This window comes from Podarcis liolepis (assembly GCF_965112155.1).
Source record: "Podarcis liolepis genome assembly, chromosome: 7".
Classification (NCBI taxonomy): Eukaryota; Metazoa; Chordata; class Lepidosauria; order Squamata; family Lacertidae; genus Podarcis; species Podarcis liolepis.
In genome coordinates, this window is record NC_139561.1 from 22,827,081 (window position 1) to 22,849,654 (window position 22,574).

At 46.5% G+C, this 22,574-nt stretch overlaps 1 protein-coding gene across 4 annotated transcripts in view; it reads right to left on the reverse strand.

Annotated features, from left to right (window-relative positions):
* The window catches only part of LOC310711283 (uncharacterized protein), a 45,393-nt gene that overhangs the window by 17,702 nt on the left and 5,117 nt on the right, over nt 1–22,574 (reverse strand). For 3 of the 4 annotated variants that reach the window (XM_083513048.1, XM_083513047.1, XM_083513049.1), the window contains 8 exons: nt 14,542–14,616; nt 12,365–12,414; nt 11,478–11,531; nt 7,923–8,073; nt 6,274–6,356; nt 4,783–4,926; nt 2,977–3,258; nt 1,092–1,249 (listed from right to left, as the gene is read on the reverse strand). In XM_083513048.1, coding sequence (XP_083369174.1) covers nt 1,092–1,249; nt 2,977–3,258; nt 4,783–4,926; nt 6,274–6,356; nt 7,923–8,073; nt 11,478–11,531; nt 12,365–12,414; nt 14,542–14,616 — 997 coding nt within the window. Of the gene's footprint in view, nt 1–1,091; nt 1,250–2,976; nt 3,259–4,782; nt 4,927–6,273; nt 6,357–7,922; nt 8,074–11,477; nt 11,532–12,364; nt 12,415–14,541; nt 14,617–15,111; nt 17,314–22,574 lie in introns of those variants that run through there. The other variant, XM_083513050.1, reaches the window with a different exon arrangement.

Below are 22,574 nucleotides of genomic sequence, written 5' to 3' on the forward strand. Positions count from 1 at the left end.
TGATCCAGTAAGACTTCTTAAGTCATGGACTCATTGGATGCAGAGGAATGGTGGGATGAACCAGCTGGAATGGAAGAAGGCTCTGAACTATATGGCCTAGGACCCTTGTACCTAAGGGACTGCCTCTCCTGGTATGTCCCACGGAGGAACTTACTTTCTTGAAACAAAAACATCCTGGAGGTCCCTCTGGGCCACAGGGAGGTTAGGCTGGCCTCAACCAGAGCCAGGGCTTTTTCGGCTGTGGCCCCGACTTGGTGGAACGCTCTGTCACAAGAGACTAGGGCCCTGCGGGACTTGACATCTTTCCGCAGGGCCTGCAGGACAGAGCTGTTCCACCAGACCTTTGGCCAAGGCGCAGTCTGACCCCCTCCTTTGGTAATCCTCACAGAACTCTAGCCCAATGGTTGCCATGAATTTGATTTTGAATTGATTTTAAAATGAATTGATTTTAGAATGTTGTGTTACTTCTATTGTTGCTAGCCGCTCTGAGCCCGGCTTCAGCTGGGGAAGGCGGGATATAAATAAAATTTTATTATTATTTATTAACTCTGGGAGCGGTGGTCAGAGGGAGACGACTGTGGGAAGGTGGTGTCAGAAACTGAGGAGGTCACCGGACTTTGGGAGCTGGGAGAGTCTGTGGCAGAGGGAAGTTCAAAATCAGAGTCAGAAGCTGAAGCAGGAGGGCGAGAGGAGAGAGGCCAAGAGGCAGAGATGAGTCAGGCTGGGGAAGAGACACGAGTGTCTCCGGCTCTTGCTGCACCAAGCTCCCCTCCCCTCTGATCTCCCAAAACTAGAAGAGGCATGAAATGGGTGGAGAGATTGACAACACATAGGCGCAGTCTCTGATTGCTTGGGGGGGAACCCTGTGACTTAGGCAGCTGTGGGGAGGTGGGGACTTTCAGTCTCAGCAACTGATTCATGGAGTAAGACCTCCCAGGGATGAGCTGCTGTGCTCATTAGGCCTGACACTCCTGTGTTGGTCATGTTTTTGCTGACAAAGAGTTAACTCCAACTTGCACTGTGTGATTTACTGCTGGCTCACTCCTGACAGGTGGGGTGACCGTGAACCCCAACCCACAAAGGCTACAAACCTCTGCACGGCACGATCCCGCTGGCTCCCCACAGAGGGCTGCTTTTCCAAATCCTGGGCTTCCTCTGAGGCAGGCACGAGTCTGAAACTGTTCGCCATGTCTTCAGAAGGAACGTTTTCCTCACTCTCCCCCGGCCTGCTCTGAGCAGCTTTTTGATCCTACCGAGAGAAAAAGCAAAAGGGGGACACATACCCTGAAAGCAGAGCTGGAGAGACAGTGTGGTAGAGTGGCTTGAGTGCGATGACTAGGCCTGGGGAGACCCAGTGGAAGAGTATTTTGAGGGGAGAAAGGGCACTTCCACATAACAATTCACTGTGGACTTGGAGCTTTCCTGAACCACAAAACAAGCATCACTGGCTGATTCCTAGGCTGCTTTTAAAGGCGTATCTTTTTACCTCAGATTTTAATCCAGATTTACCATTTCCTATGGGTTGTTTCCCCCCTTCTTTTTCCTTAATGGATTTTCCATAGAAAATCACACTGCCAGAGTGGGAGATATGGGAAGCAGGGTTCGTTCCAGCAGCTTTGACAATAACCAGCTCCATCAAGTCACCTCCTAGCCACAACTGTTTGTACATCAGCTGTCGTAAGAGTTTGCTTATTTTCTCTTCCCTCCCTGTCCCTTTTACCTTGAGTTTCATGGATGTTGCTGTTTTAAGATTGTTAAATCTGCGAGAAGGGACTGCATTGCTTCAAATGGATTACATGTAAGCCTCTCTGGCAGCTTTGGGGTACAAATGTTCTCAATAAATGCAAATTTGAAAGTTGAAGAGGGATAATATGGGGTGGTGTCTTGATAAAGACAGCATTGTGTGAATGCTGCATTAAAAAAACGCATGGATGAGCAGCCGTAAGTTCACTATAAACTGTCACGTGGACTAGTCCCAATTCTCGCCCAGCAGAATGGGTACACTGAACCTAAAGATTCAATCATTCATTCATTCATTCATTCATTCCATTTATAGCTCATCTTTTCCAACCAAGGGGCTTAAGATGGTATTTATGATTCTCCCTCTTCCCATTTTATCCTCACAATAACCGTGGCCGACTCTGGGGTTGCGGCGCTCATCTCACTTTATTGGCCGAGGGAGCCGGCGTACAGCTTCCGGTTCATGTGACCAGCATGACTAAGCCGCTTTTGGTGAACCAGAGCAGCACACGGAAACGCCGTTTACCTTCCCACCTGTTTATCTACTTGCACTTTGACATGGTGTTTCCTGCTTGGCAGGGGGTTGGACTCGATGGCCCTTGTGGTCTCTTCCAACTCTATGATTCTATGATTCTATGATTCTATGCTTTTGAACTGCTAGGTTGGCAGTAGCAGGGACCAAGCAACGGGAGCTCACCCCGTCGCGGGGATTCGAACAGCTGACCTTCTGATTAGCAAGTCCTAGGCTCTGTGGTTTAACCCAAAGCACCACCTGTGTCCCTTTTCTACCACTATACTGTTCCTTTAACCTTATATCTTTGGTTGTCTGTAATCATTTTAAACTTTGTGGAGAGACAATTTGCTTACCTGTGGAATTTTTAGTCTAGGCTAAGCCAGTCATAATTTGGGGAACCAACCTTCTTCATATAATTTGTAAAGACATCCCATTCTCTCCTGATTTTTTCACTTGGTTGATTTCTTACTATTACTGTTAATTTCGCCAGTTCGAGATATTCGCTTAATTTTATTAACCATTCCTCCTTTGTTGGAATTGTGTTACTATTCTAATGTTTTGCAATTGCTATCCTGGCACCCGTTATTGCGTACAAAAAGACTCTCTTATTGTCCTTTGGGATGTCTGTTGTAAAAATACCTAGTAAGAATAGCTCTGGTTTTTTGAAGAAAGTGTATCTTAACATTTTTTATTATTATTCTATATTATTTTAGTATTCTTACCTGGATCCCATTCTGCACGCTATTCACCATCCTCGTGAAGCGGACTATGGGGTTATCCCTTTGCCCCACCTGAGGCCAGGCCGGAGGCGGCAGGTGGGCTTCATGGGGCGGGGCCACCTGGCCAAACGGCACATTGACCTGAGGCCTGCCGTTGCCTTCAGGCAAGATGGCTTCTCCCTGCTGTTTGATGCTAGAGGCCGGAGCAACAGGGGAACTCCCTGCTGGAACTGCAGCTTGCCCCAAGGGACTCTGGGGTGGTTTTGCTTCATTGCCTAGTGAGGCCTAGACGAGGGGGGAAAACCCAGGAAAGACAAGCTTAGACAGGAAGAGGATCCTCAGAAACTGCACTTCATCCTGAACAAGTGGGATCTGCAACAAAATGTTGCAGTATGGAGTGCTTTCTGCCAGTCCGTGAGTCGCGCCCTTATCTAGAACATGCCATTCCGTTCCCCTTCCTTTGTTTTTTCAGCATTCCATGCTCACTGAGAATGCTCTGCCTTCACTGGACATTTCCCTTTTGACACCCCATTCCTAGAGATAATAACGATGACAATTCAAAAACTGGGGTTCCTCTAGGCCTGCGGATACTATCTCCCTATGGCATTTGCTTGGTGCCATTCTGCCTACATAAGAATCCACCCTTGGTGAATGAGTTTGATATTGGTATACAGCAGGGGCGGGGAAACCGAGGGCCACACTTCCTTCCAGGGGCCACATGCCAGCTGCAGGTAAGTCAACGAATGTGAATGTCACCTCTGTACAGTAGCTCTGTTTCTACAAACACTCTTCCACCCCTCTCCATCCAGACAAACAAGATGCAGGATGAGTGCAAGAGCAAATTCCAGACCGGCAAAGGTAGGTGTGGCCTGTGGAGAGGCGGTGTCGCCTGGAGAGAGTCTCGAGGGCCAGGCAGAGACCTGGAGGGCCACATTGGGCTACTGCAATGCGCTCTACGTGAGGCTACCTTTGAAGGTGACCTGGAAACTACAATTAATCCAGAAGGCGGCAGAATGCGACTGGGAGTGGCTGCCAAGACCCTATCACACCGGTCCTGCAAGGCCTACATTGGCTCCCAGTATGTTCCTGAGCACAATTCAAAGTGTTGGTGCTGACCTTTAACGTCCTAAATGGCCTCGGCCCAGTATACCTGAAGGAGCGTTGCCACCACCAACGTTCTGCCGGGACACTGAGGTCCAAATCCAAGGGCCTTCTGGCAGTTCCCTGACTGCGAGAAGTGAGGTTACAGGGAACCAGGCAGAGGGGCTGTGGAACGCCCTCCCATCAGATGTCAAGGAAATAAACAACTACAGTGGTACCTCGAGTTACAGACGCTTCAGGTTACATACGCTTCAGGTTACAGACTCTGCTAACCCAGAAATAGTGCTTCAGGATAAGAACAGAAATCGTGCTCCAGCAGCACGGCGGCAGCAGGAGCCCCATTAGCTAAAGTGGTGCTTCAGGTTAAGAACAGTTTCAGGTTAAGAACAGACCTCCGGAACGAATTAAGTACTTAACCCGAGGTACCACTGTATCTGACTTTTAGAAGACGTCTGAAGGCAACCCTGTTTAGGGAAGTTTTCAATGTTTGATGTTTGATCTTGCTTTTAGTATTCTGTTGGGAGCTGCCTAGAGTGCCTGGGGAAACCCAACTAAATGGGAGGGGTACAATTATTATTATTATTATTATTATTATTATTATTATTATTATTATTATTATCACTACCCTACTCGAGTGTGAAGCTCTTTCCCCTGGGTCTAAGGTTTGGAAGGTGAGAGAGGAGGGAGAGGGACACCCAGACATCCTACCTTTGGCCTAACAATCTGCAACATGCCAAGACCTTGTCCTGGGGGCTGCTCATTCTTCAGCTGCGCTTTGGCCCCCACCACTTCCTTAAAGCTCGGCATCTTTTGAAGGGTCTCCTTGAGCTGCCTGAACTCTTCCATCTGGACCTGGAGGCAGACCAAAGAAGAAAAGGCCCCAAAGGAGTTAGAACAATCGCTTTTGGACAGAAGAGACCATCCGTTTCTCTCCAGTGAGGACGTTTTTAGCTAAGGCTCTTCTGGGCAGGTCAATCAAGGCAGGAATCAGGACCCCGGACAGCTCCCAATGGGCTCCCAACAAGGGCAGAATATGAATTCAATTCATCATCTTCACAAGATGCTGAGCAGCAGCGGGGATGGGGGGGGGTAAACAGAGAGGTCATGCCTCCTTTGCCCCCCACATTTCTGAACACCTGTACTGAACATATGCTGTTATTTTCTTTCCAGCACACCTAGAAATATACTTTGCCTCTTCTCTGCCCCTTTCCCCAATTTTTCCCCCTGGTGCCATCAGGAAAAATGGCGAAGTGGGCAGTTTACAGTCACCGGTAACTTGTATGAACACTTCAGCCTCAAAAAAAATCTAAATGATGGGGCACCGTCTTCACAACGAGAGATGTGGTAATGTCAGGGAGGCCACTGTGGCTGAGCGCTATGAATCACTGAGTGAATATGTATATTCCATCTACTGTATATACTCAAGTATAAGCCCACCTTTTCAGCACATTTTTTATGCTGAAATAGCCTCCCTTGGCTTATACTCGAGTGAGGGTCCTTTTGGGCTGATCCTTCCTCCTCCTCCGCCTTTGCCGCTGTCGGCGGAGGAACGAGCAGCCCAAAAGCAGCCCTTTGGGGCTGCTTGTTCTTCCTCCGCTGCTGCTACCACCACCAGGTTTGTGGTGTGGTGAACAGGCTTATACTCGAGTCAGTAAATTTCCCCAGTTTTTTGTGGTAAAATTAGGTGCCTCGGCTTATACTCAGGTCGGCTTATACTCGCGTATATACGGTATATCTCAGCCAGTGTGGTGTAGTGGTTAAGAGCGGTGGACTCATAATCTGGTGAACCGGGTTCGATTCCCTGCTCCTCCACATGCAGCTGCTGGGTGACCTTGGGCTAGTCACACTTCCTCGAAGTTTCTCAGCCTCACTCACCTCACAGAGTGTTTGTTGTGGGGGAGAAAGGGAAAGGAGAATGTTAGCTGCTTTGAGACTCCTTAGGGTAGTGATAAAGCGGGATATCAAATCCAAACTCCTCTTCTTCTTTTCCTCCAAGGGGAGCAAGATAGTGTGCATTGCTTTCTCCCTGCCCATTTTATACTCACAACGGCCCAGTGAAGTAGGTTAGAGTGAGAGACAGTGAGCAGCTCAAGGTTACTCACTGAGCTCCATGGCCAAGTGGGGATTTGAACCCTGCCTGCTCACATCCTGGTCCAGTGCTCCAACCACTACACTGCGCTGCCCATCCCCAGAGCCTACCTGAGCACTGAGAAGCTGTGAGTGAACATCCTGGTGGGCTTTGCGAAGCAACTTGCTCTCCTCCCTGAGCTTGTAAACTGTATCTGCAAGGGGGGGGGGAGATAAATGACAATAATCACACGTTGCTCCAGTTAAATAACAATACAGTGGTACCTCGGGTTACAGACGCTTTAGGTTACAAACGCTTCAGGTTACAGACTCTGCTAACCCAGAAATAGTACCTCAGGTTAAGAACTTTGCTTCAGGATAAGAACAGAAATCGCGCCACAGCGGCGCAACGACAGTGGGAGGCCCCATTAGCTAAAGTGGTGCTTCAGGTTAAGAACAGTTTCAGGTTAAGAACGGACCTCCAGAATGAATTAAGTTCTTAACCTGAGGTACCACTGTAATTAGGTTTCCAAGCTAACTGCAGAGTTGCAGTTATGGCAGTTGATTTATCAATCACTTTCTCAAGGCAATTTACACATAAAATAGCTAAAAACACAAAAGCAACAGGTACATTTAAAAGAAAAATCTTAGCAGATGGACACTCATGGCAAAGACTCGTTTATTCAGCCAGGAGAGTCTGCTGGAGCAAAAATGAGTTCAACTGTTTCAGGAAAAGTGCAGAGAGTGGACACCTGTTGTATTTTGACAGGGATGCTATTCTGCAGAACAAGGTCAGCTAAATGCCCTGATCCAGGTTACTTCAGAGCGGGCTTTGGAGGCCTTGCTGGAAAAGCTCTCGCAGCTACTGTGTGTATGAACGATAAGGTGGTCTCTCAAGCAAGGTGGTCCTGAGCTACATAGGAACTCACATGTTAGTACTAACGCCTTGAATTTGGCCCAGCAGCAAATGGGCAGCCAGTGTGAGTCCTGTAAACAAGGCGTTATATGCAATTCCCACAAGCGACCTATAGCCGTCATCTTCTGCACCAGCTGTAAGCAGATCAGGGACAGCCCTACGCAGAGTGCATTGCAGTACTCCTGCATGTGAGATCACCAAGGCATGGACAACCGTGGTCAAGCTTTCCTGATCCGAGAATGGCTGTAGCTGCCTTAGAAACTGAAGTTGCAAGAGGTCATCCAGTCCTGCCCAATGCAGAATACAATGAAGGAACCTGCCAGGTGTCAGTAGGCAGGGAGTTTCAAAGTGGAAAGTAAAGGTAAAGGGACTCCTGACCATTAGGTCCAGTCGTGGCCAACTCTGGGGTTGCGGCGCTCATCTCGTTTTATTGGCAGAGGGAGCCAGCGTAGAGTTTCCGGGTCATGTGGCCAGCATGACTAAGCCGTTTCTGGCGAACCAGAGCAGCACACGGAAACGCCGTTTACCTTCCCGCTGGAGCGGTACCTATTTATCTACTTGCACTTTGACGTGCTTTCAAACTGCTAGGTTGGCAGGAGCAGGGACTGAGCAACGGGAGCTCACCCCGTCGCAGGGATTCGAACAGCTGACCTTCTGATCAGCAAGTCCTAGGCTCCCACAACACCCCCCGCATGCTACCACACTAACAGAAGGGCTATTGTGTGGCGCCTGAAGACGGCCCTTGATGATGGGAAAGGGGTGATGGGGAGAGTGGGGTGGATGACCCTATCTCTGGAGTTGGAGACCCAAATCTCTGCTGCTGACTTCTCCCATCCTCTCTGCGAATGCAGGATCCTGCACTCACCTTGCAAACCTCCCACCTCGCTTTCCTTCTCTCTCTGCAGCTGGGAGTACTTCTGGTTGTGGGTCTCTGTTATCTTGCGGTGTTCCAGTTTCAGCCCATTGTGTTGCATCTGCAGGTCAAGAAGCTGCTTCTTGACATCTTCGTGCTGATTCTAATCCAAGGAAAAATAAAAATTAGAACTGAGACAGGGCAGGAGCGGAGGGGCGAGAGACTCCTGTGTGACACACTCACATCTTCTCTTCCCCCATTCGGAAACTTTCCAAATCACTAACAAGGAATCAGTCCCTCTGTCTACAGTGTCCAGAAATGAGTGCCAATGATTTGTTTGTTTCATTAAAATGTACGTGCCACTTGATTGTAAACAAAACTCTCAAAGCACTTATACAGTCAAAATGGTACCATCCATGCCATACACACGTGTGTGTGTGTGTGTGTGTGTGTGTGTGTGTGAATCCTTAGATTTGGAAGAAACCCCAAGGTTTGTAGGAATACAGTAAGATCCTCAGGGTTGTGGGAACTCGTGTCTGGTAAGGAGTGAGCAAGGTCAGTGGCCACAGAAGGCTGACAGGCAGGTGGCAAGAAAAGAAAGAGGAAATCAGGAAAGGCCGGAATGGAATGGAGTGTCCTGAACTGGAATACTCCGTGCTGCAACATTTTGTGGCAGCTCCCACTTGTATGTTTCTAATTTTACCTCCAAAGGTTCTCTAATCACATTAGGGCTTAAAGCTGTATCGTGATGTGTTCAGATTTAAAAAAAAAAAATTAAACAATTTCAGCATAACAAATTACCAGTCTATTACATTATTTCCCGCCCCCCCATCCCCCCCCCAAAGGACTTCCCTCAGCTCTCCTCTCTGGTTTCTTTGCACAAATTGTTCTCTGCATCTTATAAAATTGTACATATCCTTGCCTTATCTATCATGTGTTCAACTAATAAATTTGTGGGTGTTTATTCAAAACCTGCCAAGGAGTCCAGATCATTTTGTTGTCTTTTTAAGTAATTTGTAAAAAGTTCCCATTCTTCCTTGAAGTCACAATTGTCCTTATCACGCAGTTTGTACGTCAATTTGGCCAAAGTGATTTATTCAGATTCAATCACTTCACCTATCAGTTGTTTGATTTTTATCTGGCTGATAGCAACAGCAACTTCTAAGCTGACTGATTGATAGATTCAAGTTGACTGATTGATAAGATTCAAGTTGATTAACTGTAGTGGGAGCTTCATTTGTACCAACGAGGGTAAACTTTTATAGTACGGTCCTATGCTGGTTTTCTCCCCAGACACCACGGAGTTTAACAAGGCTTATTCCCAGGTCAGCAAGACATACTGTGCCGTCATCCAAACTACTGGGACCATTAGGCAAGACTCAGTGATATGGCTGCATTGGAAGACAGCGGTTCATTCCCGCTGCCACCATTTCTTCCCTTCTCTTCTCCCAAGCATTCCCTCTCCCAACCCTGCCCAGCTAGCCTCAAAAACTGGGGTGGCTGTGAAGAATTAGCCATTGTCTAAAAGGGGCCAGGAGTTCACCTGAGCACCCATCGATCTACATATATAATTGGTGCTGCCAAGCCAAGCAGAGCACGATCGCTGCAAGTTACTATGGGAACACCGAAGGAGGTGAATTCTGGGTCAGTAGCACCGTGCGAAAGGGTTTTCCCCGGTGTTTTTTAGAGGTCCCTAGCTTGGGAAAGGGCAGAGAAAGACAGGGCTATAAACTCACATGGGGGTTCTCAGTTCAGTCATAGAAAGAAAGGCTGAGCTATTCCGGAAACAATCAAAGTATTCCCCAGCTGAATAATGGGGTCTTCACCACGATTTTCCACTTGTCAGTCTTGTTTTAAACATATTTGCTGTTTTAGTGTTTTTAGTTTTGTTACAGGTAAGTCGCCTTGAGGCAGTGGTTTGGAAGGCAACTAATAAAGCAAACGCAATAATAATAATAATAATAATAATAATAATAATAATAATAATAGTGATACTCTTTTATTTTAACACATCTTAACATTGTATTTTTATATTGTTGCAATCCTCCCTGGGACTTTGCGATGAAGGGCAGGTAAAAAATCACCACCACCATCTTCAGTCTTACATTGGTTACTTAAAAAAAAGAAAAAGGAAGTAGAATCCCTGTAGCCAATTAATGCGTTGTAAAAGTCCAAATTAAAGAGTGTGTACTCAGAATCTATTAACAGTGAAAGCATAACAAATCTGGGTTAAGTGACCCAGAAGGAAACTAACAAAGACAGACTTTTTCCCACCTTCCCCTCTCTCGGGCTTTTTAAACCTTGTGTGTGAGTTTATAAAAAAAACACATTGGGAAATGTTCATGATTTGAATTTCACTGAGCTTTTGGCCTTTCAAACAGATTTTTTGTGTTTGTTTGTTTTTAAAGTTTTTATTTTATCGGTATTTTTAAACGAGTCTTTTATATGCTTTTGCGCAAACCACTTAGAGGATTTCATTGATTTTTGTTTCTATTATTTATTTATATAAATATAACTTATATATAAACTTGTACAGTGGTTGTTTTTTTAAAAAAGTGGTTTACAAAAAAGATAAAACAATAAAATTATAAATTAATTAAATTTAACAACAATAATAAATCCTGCTAAACAATCATAAATCCTGCTAAATGTGTACCAATAGCCACAATGGGGACCTGGTTTATCCCACAGAAAATAAAGCTTGCATCCAATACTACTCAAAATAGACCCACTGAAGATTATTTAAACCATTTTTTGTGTGTGTGTGCACATTGTAAGAAAAGCTCTAAGCTGTTTATAAAAAAATCACATGAAACATTAAAATGTTTGATTTAAAAAGTAAAATAATAAAGGCATTTTCAAACATCCAAACGATGATTAAAATCAACAGTAGCTAAAATAAATACATATAAGTAACTTTTACAGGCCTGGATAGCCTTGCCTAAACAAACACATAAGTAGACACTGAATTATATAATCGTACACTTAGAAGGGAGGAAGCAGGAGAGACTGGACAAATAAGAGTATTTTCCCCCCTTCCTTGTTTGCCTTTTGCAAGGTTTCAAGGTTTTTGTGTGGTCTTTGGGGGTCAAAATTTTGTGGCTGGAAACGCATTAAATTTTTTTCCATAGGAATCAATGTAAATCGGCGAATCATTATGCAGACGCGAGCCTAACAAACAACTTCCTGAGAGCATGTTGTGTTTGGATAGCGAGACCTTTGTGTACAAATGTTAGGGCCAGTTTCCCAAGCAGTCATTCTGGACACCCTCCCCAGAGTACGTAGGGACCGCTCTAGAGTGGGTTGTTCTTTTTGAGTGGATAAATTCTGCCACATGCCATTTACACAATAACAGTGGATTAATACCAGACCATCCAGACAACATTCCACATTGTTCTGTGATGCTTCCACCATACTCCACTACAGTATTAGTAGTAGTAGTATTAGAAAGGAGCAAGGGAATGCAATGGTTAGAGATGATGGAGTTGTCGTCTGGAGGGCGGCAGGTTCCCCCATCCCTAGAAATGGCTGAGATTCCTGTGTCAAAAAGAACCAGGGACCGTTTACCTTCAGGATCTTATGCTGAGAACTCAGGGCTCCATATCTGTTCATGGAATCTTGCTGCAAGGAAAAAGTAACAAGCACAACTGTCAGTAACCAAAATGACTGAAAGCGGTTAATAATAATAATAATAATAATAATAATAATAATAATAATAATAATTTTTATTTATACCCCGCCCTCCCCGGCCAGAGCTGGGCTCAGGGCAGCTAACAACAGTAAAAATTACAGTAAAAACATAATAAAGGTAAAGGTAAAGGGACCCCTGACCATTAGATCCAGTCGTGGCCGACTCTGGGGTTGCGGCGCTCATCTCGCTTTATTGGCCGAGGGAGCCGGCATGCAGCTTCTGGGTCATGTGGCCAGCATGACGAAGTCGCTTCTGGCGAACCAGAGCAGCGCATGGAAACGCCATTTACCTTCCCGCCAGAGCGGTACCTATTTATCTACTTGCGCTTTGACTGCTAGGTTGGCAGGAGCAAGGACCGAGCAACGCGAGCTCACCCCGTCGTGGGGATTCGAACCGCCGACCTTCTGATTGGCAAGTCCTAGGCTCTGTGGTTTAACCCACAGCGCCACCGGCATCGAAAAACAACCAATTTTATTACCCAGCACAGCGGTGGCAGTCTTCTTGTTGGTGGCACACCAGCTGCAGAACACTCTCTCCCCCCCCCCCCTCAAAGAGTAACCGGCTCCTATTCTGTCTAGTCTGAGGTGCCAATTAAAAACAAACCACTTCGTCTAGGTCTTTGGTGTCTCCACCCTGTCTCTCCCTTCCCTCTCCTTCCCCCCTTTTACCCCTCTCCCCCTCCCTTTCCCTCCTTCTCATTCCCTTCTACCCCTCTCCACCCCGCCTCCCTCTCACACCCACAGAGGATTATAATTTCACCCACCTTTTCTTTGTTGAGGGCTTCTTGAGCTTCTAATTTGTAGACTAAAAAATCTAAAAGGGGGTTAAGAGGGAGAACAATCAGGGAAATTAGTGAGACGGAATTTACTAGCATTTGGTTTACATTTGAAGGAGGAAGCTGTTTAAAAGCCTGTGAACCTAATAGGAAGGAATGTGCCCACTATTAAATTTTTTTTTAAAGAAATCCCTGGAAAAGAAACTAACTAGAAATCCAAAGTTTAAAAACACAGAAGCCTATTCTCCATCGTATTTCAGAACAGAATTCAAAGTGGAACCCATGTCTGAAAGGAGCACCAGTGGAAACACTCTGTTGCTGACAATAACAACAATTGTTTGTACTCACACACACAGCAAACACACATATATATTAGGCAGCCTAGCGGAATTCTAGTCTAAGAAGAAGAAGAAGACTATACAATGCTGTATAATCCAGCATGACTGATAGCCTGGGATGCTGGGAGTTCTAGTACAAGATTCCCCATCCCTGCTGTCTAAAACCCCTCAATTACAACCAAAAATCCTTCGCAACTTCTTCTCCAATCGTCAAGTGGCGATTAGCCACCCAGCGCACACGGCACAGAAGGCCACATCTTTATCCAAGATAATTAGAGATCACTTGCAGCCCTCTCAGAAATGCTCCCAAGAAGAACAACTGCTATATTGATCTTTTGCAAAAGCTCTGAGACACAAGAGTCGAGTCAGCCTTTTAATAAATACTTATTTCTTTTATAGCGGGGCAATGCGGCTGAGTGCTGGGGCACCAGGACAAAACCCCAGAGGTCTGGGAATGAAGGCCGCAGCAGGAGAAATGATGGTAGCTCAGTGACGCAGCCTTTGCACTGAACACAGGAGGTTCCAGGTTCGATCCCCGCCACCTCCAAGTAAGGAATGTCTGCTGCCCGACACCCTGCTGCCTGTCTGTGTGGACAATACTGAGCTAGATGGGTTGCCAACTTTGGTCTGGCAAAATACAGGACAGGGTGGGGGAATTGCATACCCCGTTAAGTGTCCCAGTCCAGGACATTCCTGGTCGTGAGAGCACGGTGGCCATTTTGGTTGTCACGATCTCACACGATTTCGTGGTGAAATTCCCCCTCCCCCAAAATTTTCAGGGCTGCAATTTCGTGCAGTGCCCCCCAACATGCATTTGTGGGCGCTGTGTGTGGAAAAAGTGGCTTTTTGGACTGGGGAAGCAAGATGCTCATGACAAACAAAATGGCCACCTTGCTCTCACGGCAAAAAACGGCAAGATGGCGTCCTGGAGTTTGACTTCAAAGTGTTGGGGGGTATGGGAGAGAGACAGAGAGAGAGAGAATCAGCAAAACAGAAATACAGGACAAACTGCCTCCTGTACTGAATCAACATAGGACATAGCATTATACATTGAAATACGGGACAATCCTGTATTATATAGGACAGGAGGAAACCTTAGCATGGGACAATGGTCAGACTCAGTGTTATGTACTGAGGTTCTCACCCTGGGCCATGAGGAAGATACTGTAGATAGTTATCCAAATAAGGGATCGAAAGTGACGTTCAGTGATTGGATAGTTACAGGAAGTTGCTACAGTTACGTTGTACTGGAGCTCTATATAAGCAGGCTGGCTGAACCCTTCAGTTCAGTTCTGTTCTAGCCTGTGAATAAACAAGAGCTGTTTGAAGAATCACTGTGTCGTCTGATATGTTCACCCACAACTTAACACTCAGCATGGGGAGCATCCATGTTCCATGTTCCTGACAAGGCTCATAGCTTAGTGCTACAGCATCCATTTTGCTAGGGCTGCCATACGTCTGGGAAATGTAATTTTGTTCCCAAAAAAAACCCTCAACATTTTTGGGGGGATTTTCACTTAAAAAACAATTAAGCATTGATTGAATTAAAACACACACACACACACACACACTAATCTATTAGAACCATACTGATCATTACAATAAAAACAGTGCCAAGCAGGCAGTTCCCCAAAGCCTGTTGGAACAAGAAGAGTCTTCACCTGCTGGCGGAAAGACAAGAAGGAGGGAGCCAATCTAGCTTCCTGAGGGAGGAGTTCCAATGTTTGGGAGCAGCCACCAAAAAGGCCCTTTCCAAAGCAGCGTATTCTGCTGTTTTGAGCAAACACCTCTTCGAATTTACTTCAGGCAAAAAACCCACAACCTTACCTTCTTTTGTTTTCTTGTGTTCCCCGCGTTCTTTCTGCAAGGATCGTTCTAGCCGTGATCTGTGTTCGTAAACAACTGAGGGGGAGAGAAGAAGGAAAGAAAAACAAATATGAAGCAGCAAAACTTCGCAACACCCGCCCTCTGCCCAAGTGATTTTCAGACAAGGATTTAAAAACAAATAAATAAACCTGGGTTCTGTGCCAAGCTCAGGTTGTCAGCATAAAGGATGTATATGGAACAAGCTTGCTTGGTGTCTCTGTGTTATTTATCCTGCCATTTCCCCTGCTTTATCTACTATATATTTTAAATACAGTGGTACCTCGGGTTACATATGCTTCAGGTTACAGACTCCCCTAATACAGAAATAGTACCTCGAGTTAAGAACTTTGCTTCAGGATGAGAACAGAAATTGTGCAGCAGCGGCGCGGAGGCAGCAGGAGGCCCTATTAGCTAAAGTGGTGCTTCAGGTTAAGAACAGTTTCAGGTTCAGAACGGACCTCCGGAATGAATTAAGTACATAACCAGAGGTACCACTGTAGTTGTTTGTTCACTAGGCATTTGACAACTCACTAGGATATCGTAACCGTATTTTTGCATGGCAGTTCCTGAGATCGTGGATAACTTTCCTCTGCTTCTAGTCTGTAAATGTTGTACACTGTAAATGTTCCTTGTTTTATTTTCCCATCCCGGTTTTGTTGCATTATAGCTCTAAAGTTGCCCCTTATGTGGTAACACTGGGAAAACACAGCAGAACAACTAACAGAGCAGAATGACGTGCGGACGACCTGGTATAAATCAATCGCTGATGCACTATTGTTGCGGCTATGACACATTGCAGCCAACACATTGGGGTACGGGGTCATTCTGGAGGGTCCCCATATTCCTGCCATTCAAAGAAAGAGCGACACAATATACTACTTTATTTATTCATTTAAAGAGGGGAGGGTGGGAAGGAATAAGCGTTGCTCATGACACATCCAACCAAAATGGCATTCTTTCAGGTCATAAATGTCTCAAGGCAAGGACATTGTGTGTCTCCCTACCCATGCCCCTCATCTGCCCCCTGACACCCCCCCCCACAAGAATCACAGCCAGAGGCCCAGGAATTACAAGAACACTCAGCATGATGGAGGCAAACAAGCCAAACCTAGCTTGCTGGGGGGGGGGGGGCAAAATATGAACAAAAATAGTTTAAAATCTGCATTTGATGTGACAGATGAGTTCCTTCTCTCTCCCTCTCCTTTATTCTTTCTTTCTTTGATCAAGAAAGAACAAGTACAAGGCTCCAGTTGATTTTTCGCTGAGTGAAAAGGACCCTCAGGCATCCCTTTCAACCTTCATGGATGTTTAACAATGACTTTTAATGCACTTTTAAAGGCACTTGGAACCCAACCGAGCAGCGGGTTTTCTGGTGAGGGGGGTGGGGAAATGCCAAGCCCAAGGATCTCGTTCTCTGATGAAGCCTCGATGGATTTGGGTGATAAGACACAGAGCTCTGTTTAGGACTAAGTTACATGGGGGAGAGGTGAACCCATTTCTATGGTGATCCACCTGACAGCTATACCCTGCACTTGCACCCGTATTCTGGAGTTCAAAGTGGCAACAAGGGAGATGCTTATTTTGGGTTGCAAAACTGGACCAGGGAAGGCATATATACATGATTGAAGTGAACAGGTACGAAGGGCAGGCACAAAGCGGAAGCAACAGCACGCTAAGGACTAGGAACCTGCGCCGTTTATAATGCGGAAGCTGAAATTCTCAGGAAGCTGCCTTTATCGCAGCCAAATTCTGTGGCTTTTTTGCATTCCACCACACATGCATATCCCACCAATTTCACGTGTGCCCTAGGGCACTTTCTGTAATGTCACCCTCTAGGACTCGAGGGTGGGGAATCACCACTGTCCTTTTTCTGTCTGTCCACCTATCTGTGCCCCAAATGGGAGAGAGGTATATATTTGTTTCTGCCCCCTCAGAGGTGCCTCAGAACGGACCTGCCTTGCACGGAAGGATGTATTTTGAGCCGCATACCACAGAGTCTCGCCAGGCACAACGTGACAGGATATGAACAAGTCCTCTGAGAATTTATCCCAGCTCACACTAAAGATTTCTTACGCCCAACGAACCGTCCGCATGATATAACCGCCTGCCTTTCACTCTCCTCTCTGGATCTCACAAACTCTCCTTTAATGTAAAGATAGTTAGACTCTAAAGCTAAGCTGAAATCACTCCCAGGGTTTCCCCTCAGAGTATTCTCTTCTATGTACAGCTAAAAAAGAGCCACAGACATTTGGGTGGGGGTCAGTGAAATGTGCAAAGGGTGTTTAATTTTTGAAATTAATTCAAAATTCTGAGGAATTAACTCTTGTGAGAAATTTCGGCCTCTATAATATTTGATGCAACAAACACTCTTGTTAGTTTAGAGTTAAGACTCTTGGACTGAAGGAAGCCCTGAGGATAGAGAAGAACACTAGGAGAAGCCATGGTCTGAGCCCATCGCTCCCTTCCACTAGATTAAAACATAGTGGGCAGGATCCACACCTGAAATTTCCCACTGTAACCGCAGGTGGTGAAATGCAGCAGGAGGCTGTTGTTACCAAATATTCTCCGTGGAAGGCTGACGCTCCAAAATATATTTTTGCTTTTAACTGGGGTGGGTGTAAGCTGAGAAGTTCTGGAACAGATCTAGGCTAGATCTGGAAAAGGCACAGCGATAACATTGTCTGTTTGGCTAGCCAGTTTATCCAAGATGATCTTTCCGGCAACAGAACCCTAATCCAACGCAGAAGAGGAGGGTAATAGTTCGGTGACAGTGGCTTTTTGGGCTAGGATAGCGGGTGGGAAACCTCCAGCCTGGAGACCAGTTTTCCCAAACCACACCTGCCTGTGCATCCCCTTGGTGGAGTTTAGTACTGCTGGGGTGGACAGGTGTGGAGGACTCCCTGGTCCTGAATGGGGTAACTGTGCCCCTGAAGAACCAGGTGCGAAGCCTGGGAGTCATCTTGGACTCGCAGCTGTCCATGGAGGCGCAGGTCAATTCTGTGTCCAGGGCAGCTGTCTACCAGCTCCATCTGGTACGCAGGCTGAGACCCTACCTGCCCGTGGACTGTCTTGCCAGAGTGGTACATGCTCTGATTATTTCCCACTTGGACTACTGCAATGCGCTCTACATGGGGCTGCCTTTGAAGGTGACCCAGAAACTACAATTAATCCAGAATGCGGCAGCTAAACTGGTGATGAAATGGCCGCTGAGACCATATAACACTGGTCCTGAAAGACCTACATTGGCTCCCAGTATGTTTCCGAGCACAATTCAAAGTGTTGGTGCTGACCTTTAAAGCAGTAAACAGCCTCGGCCCAGTATACCTGAAGGAGCGTCACCACCCCTATCATTCTGCCCGGATGCTGAGGTCCAGCTCCGAGGGCCTTCTGGCGGTTCCCTCCCTGCGAGAAGTGAGATTACAGGGAACCAAGCAGAGGGCCTTCTCAGTAGTGATGCCAGCCCTGTGGAACACTCTCCCATCAGATGTCAAGGAAATAAACAACTATCTGACTTTTAGAAGACATCTGAAGGCAGCCCTGTTTAGGGACGTTTTTAATGTTTGATCTTTTACCACTATTATTATTATTCTGTTGGAAGCCGCCCAAAGTGGTTGGGGAAACCCAGCCTGATGGGTGGGGTATTAATAATAATAATAATAATAATACTGTTCAATACTGCTGAATGTGCCAATGAAGCAGACTCCTTGAGCCAAAAGGATTGAACCCTCTGCTCATCAGCTTGTGAGTGGAAAGTTCAATCCTCCTCTGTGGTGCTTCACTAACCCCCCCCCCCGGTCAACTTTGACAGGGGGTCAGGGACTGCCCAACTCTCAGTCAGCCAGCATCATTATGACATGAGATGACGGCTGAGAGGTGGGGGCCAGTCCAGTTGCCAAAGTTGGCCTATGGCATGGGCAGATAAAGATCTGACCCTCTGGGCCAAACAAGTCCCCCAACCCCTGGTTTAAATTGCATAAAGAATATGACATTGATGGTAGGAAAATTATCTGGAAAAGGATGACGACTTGACTGCTGGGAAGTATTATTCCCCTCATATAAGTGACGTGTATATTAGCTTGCAATCGGAAAACACAATAAGAGGAGGGGGCTTAAATAATATGCATAAATTGGAAATTTACAAAACCCATTAGAAAAAAAACACAGCCCATCCTCTCTGCCTGCAGGCCTCTGGACTACAACTTCTACCAACCCTTACTACTGGCCAGGCTGGCTGAGGCTGATGGGAAATGACTTCTAGCAACATCTATCAGTCCACGGATTCACCATCACGGCAGTAATAGATAGATCCAAGGCAGAGGGAATTGGCTGGACTCAATTCCCAACGGGCTTTGTCAACTGCTAGGGATAGTAGCTAATGCGAGTCCTACTCAAGATAGGGTTGCCATATTTCAAGAAGTAAAAAATCTGGAAATGTTGTTGAGCTTTTTGGGGGCAAAGTTTTAAAGCTATTTTTAAGGAAATTCAGCAAAAAATCGACACTTCCAACATGGGTGGCTGCCATGCGCCCAGGTTTTCTGATTTTCAGAAATTCCACCTGGACACTATTTACGATGGACGAATCCTGGATATGTCTGGGAAATCCTGGACATACGGCAGCCCTATACTCAGAATCACCCTCTTATCATCACGACACCCTGTGAGGTTGACTAGACTCAGAGGCAGTGACAGGCCCCACACCACCCCGCTGGACTGGGGATCTGAGACTGATCTCCTGGGTTCTAGTCCAACACTCTAAACCAGCGGTTCTCAACCTGTGGGTCCCCAGATGTTGTTGGACTACAACTCCCATCATCCCTGAGCTCTGGCCTTGCTAGCTAGGGTGATGGGAGTTGTAGTTCAACAACATCTGGGGACCCACAGGTTGAGAAAGGCTGCTTTAAACCACATATGAGGAACCTTTGCCCCTCCAGACATTGCTGAACCACAACTCCCATCTTCCCTGGCCATTGGCTATTCTAGCTAAGGCTGATGGGAGTTGATGGGGGACCTAAGTTTTCACCCCACGCCTGCTCTGACTACTATCCCACACTGCCCTGTCTTTCTAGGCACCAACGCAGATGACTGAACAGAGCAAAAATAAGGATGTGAGGAGGGGGCAGGAGCCTCCAAGAGGCAGAGAACCACAGAACTATGAGCTGAGCTGGCTGCTGTCCCATCCAGCCATTACGAGCAGCTACTAAAACGCCTCTTTAAAAAATCCCCCAGGAGCAATAACTTGCAGAGAGAGCTTCTTCTCTTTGTTAACGTTTCCAGCAAGGCAGATGTGCCAGCAGGCTTCAGCGTGGAGAAATAACAATTCCCGCAGGCTTTCCGCAGAATTTAAGAACATTCCTCTCTCTCTCGCTTGTTGTCTGTTTGCCATTTTGGAAGTGATCTCTAAGGGAAGAGAGGGGGAGAATACACTTTGCCAGCCAGCTAAGAGCTGATTTACACACTCAGAAAAGGGGGAAAAAAGGGGTGATGTATCTATCCCTGGAGTGAACCAATTCAAAATTCGAGGAAACATCGGAAGCTGCCTTATATTGAGTCAAACCCTTGGTTTATTCAGACTAGTGTTGTCTACACTGACTGGCAGCACCTCTTTAGGATTTCAGGTGGGAGGGGATCGAACCCGGGACCTTCCGTGTGCAAACCAGGCACTCTGCCACTGAGCCACACAGGGGTGGGGGGCACATGCCAGTTCCCATCCTGTTAAGATGCGGCAATGACGGTCAAGGGAGTTTGACAGAAGGGGATTAAACCCAGTCATGGAACAATCTCTCTGGGAAATATCATTCCCTCTTGCGCATGTGTGAGAGAGAGAAGGGAGAATGCCCTCTGCAATTTTAAAAAGCCCTTGCCTTTTAAGATATGCCTGTATATCCTTTGCATGCTGCCCAATAGGACCTGGAATAAATGGTACTGTTTCAGGTACCTGCGGAACCCAGCACACATTTCAAGCATGTGACTTCCCCCAAAGAATCCTGGGAGCTGTAGTTTGTTAAGGGTGCTCAGAGCTGCTTCTCTGTGAGGGCTAAAGTACGAATCCCAGGATCCTTTGGGGGGGAAGCCATGGGCTTTAAATGTGCTCCAGTCATGCCTGCCTCCATATCTGCCTGCCCCCTGCTTGCATTAAAAATATTCAATGTTCATGGAGGTTTTTTAAAGGCTGGGGAGGATTGTTGGTTGTTGTTTTTTGCACCCTTAGATCTGTTTGCTTTTAAAGGGTCATGTTTTAGAGGGTGTCTCGTACCTCTACCAATTTCACTCTTCTCTCAAGTCTGCTGAGATTCCCCTTATATTTCTCAACAGGCCTGTTTTGGCTCTGTTTTGATTGGCACTCAGCAGCCGAGTTTGCTATTCAAGGGAGATTTTATCCGTATGTGACTTATGCACACACAGAGAGAAACCATTTATACTTCTTTCTTCTTCCATGCTTCTAAGATTTTTGCCCCCAACCGCAGCTCAAACGTTTTCCGAGCTCTTCTTTGCCAGGGCTTTTCGTCAAGCTTGGTCTGGATGATGGGATTAGAAGACCTTTGAGGGTCTCTCTCTCTCTCTCTCTCTCTCTCTCTCTCTCTCTCTCTCCTGCTCCGCAGTTCTATTCTAGAAAAGTGTAGCCAGCTGGGAAAGCAGAGCAGGCATCTCTAGCCGTAATTACCAGAACTGGCGCTCGGCCAGAATGCCAGAGCTCACGGCCAGGCCCCAAGCAAAGCATGCAGGAGAAACATTTAGAAACCCTTTGGATATCAGATGGAGGGCTGGAAAGGAATGCAGGAAGTTGTCTTACACCAAGCCAGACCTTTGGCCCATGGAGCTCAGTACTGTCAGCACGGGCTGGCAGCAGCTCCCTAGGCTTTCAGGCCTCTTTACCTCTGCCTTACAGTGGTGCCCTGCAAGACGAAATTAATTCGTTCCGCAATTTTTGTCGTCTAGCGAATTTTTCGTCTTGCGAAGCACGAAATCCCATAGGAATGCATTGAAAATCAATTAATGCGTTCCTATGGTCAAAAAAAGTCCAAACAAAGCCAAATTTGGTACAACAACAGTTTATTAACTGCTCTTTAAAGTCACACATACTGTAAAGAGCAGTTCAAAAATTGAAGGGAAAATAAATTAACTTTATAAACAAAACATGTCTTTGTTTTTAGACAAAGAAAACAAAGTCGCGAGACGTTTTCGTCTTGCGAAGCAAGCCCATAGGGAAATTCGTCTTGCGAGGCAAATCGAAAACGGAAAAACCTTTCGTCTAGCGAGTTTTTTGTCTTGCGAGGCATTCGTCTTGCGAGGTACCACTGTATCTAGAGATGCCAGGGATTGATTGACGGATTGCCTTTCTGCCCCAGCCTTTTCTCCAAGGAAGAAGAAGAGGAGTTTGGATTTGATATCCTGCTTTATCACTACCCAAAGGAGGCTCAAAGCAGCTAACATTCTCCTTTCCCTTCCTCCCCCCACAACAAACACTCTGTGAGGTGAGTGGGGCTGAGAGACTTCAAAGAAGTGTGACTAGCCCAAGGTCACGCAGCAGCTGCATGTGGAGGAGCGGAGACGCGAACCCGGTTCACCAGATTACGAGTCCACCACTCTTAACCACTACACCACACTGGCTCTCAAGCTGGTGGGTGTGGTTCTCTCCCCACCCTCACTGAATCCCCACAACAACTCTGTGAGGAAGGTTAGGCTGAGAGGCAGTGACCAGCTCAAGGTCACCTGGCCGAGTGGGAACTTGAACCCTGGTCTCCCACATCTTAACGTGACGCTCTAACCACTACACCACCCAGCATCGACTGCATGCAAAGCAGGTGCTCTGTCACTAAGCTATGGCCCTTCCTTCAAAGGAGCAATCTGGCATGGGTGAAAGGGCCAGAATTTGGGTTTGGGGGTTTTTCTTCTCTGCAATGGCCCAGAAGGAGGCATTTCCCTAGGCATTCTGGGAAAAGTAATAGAGGAACCATCACCAAGGTGGTGGTTGGAATCAGAGCTGTTGAAGCCGG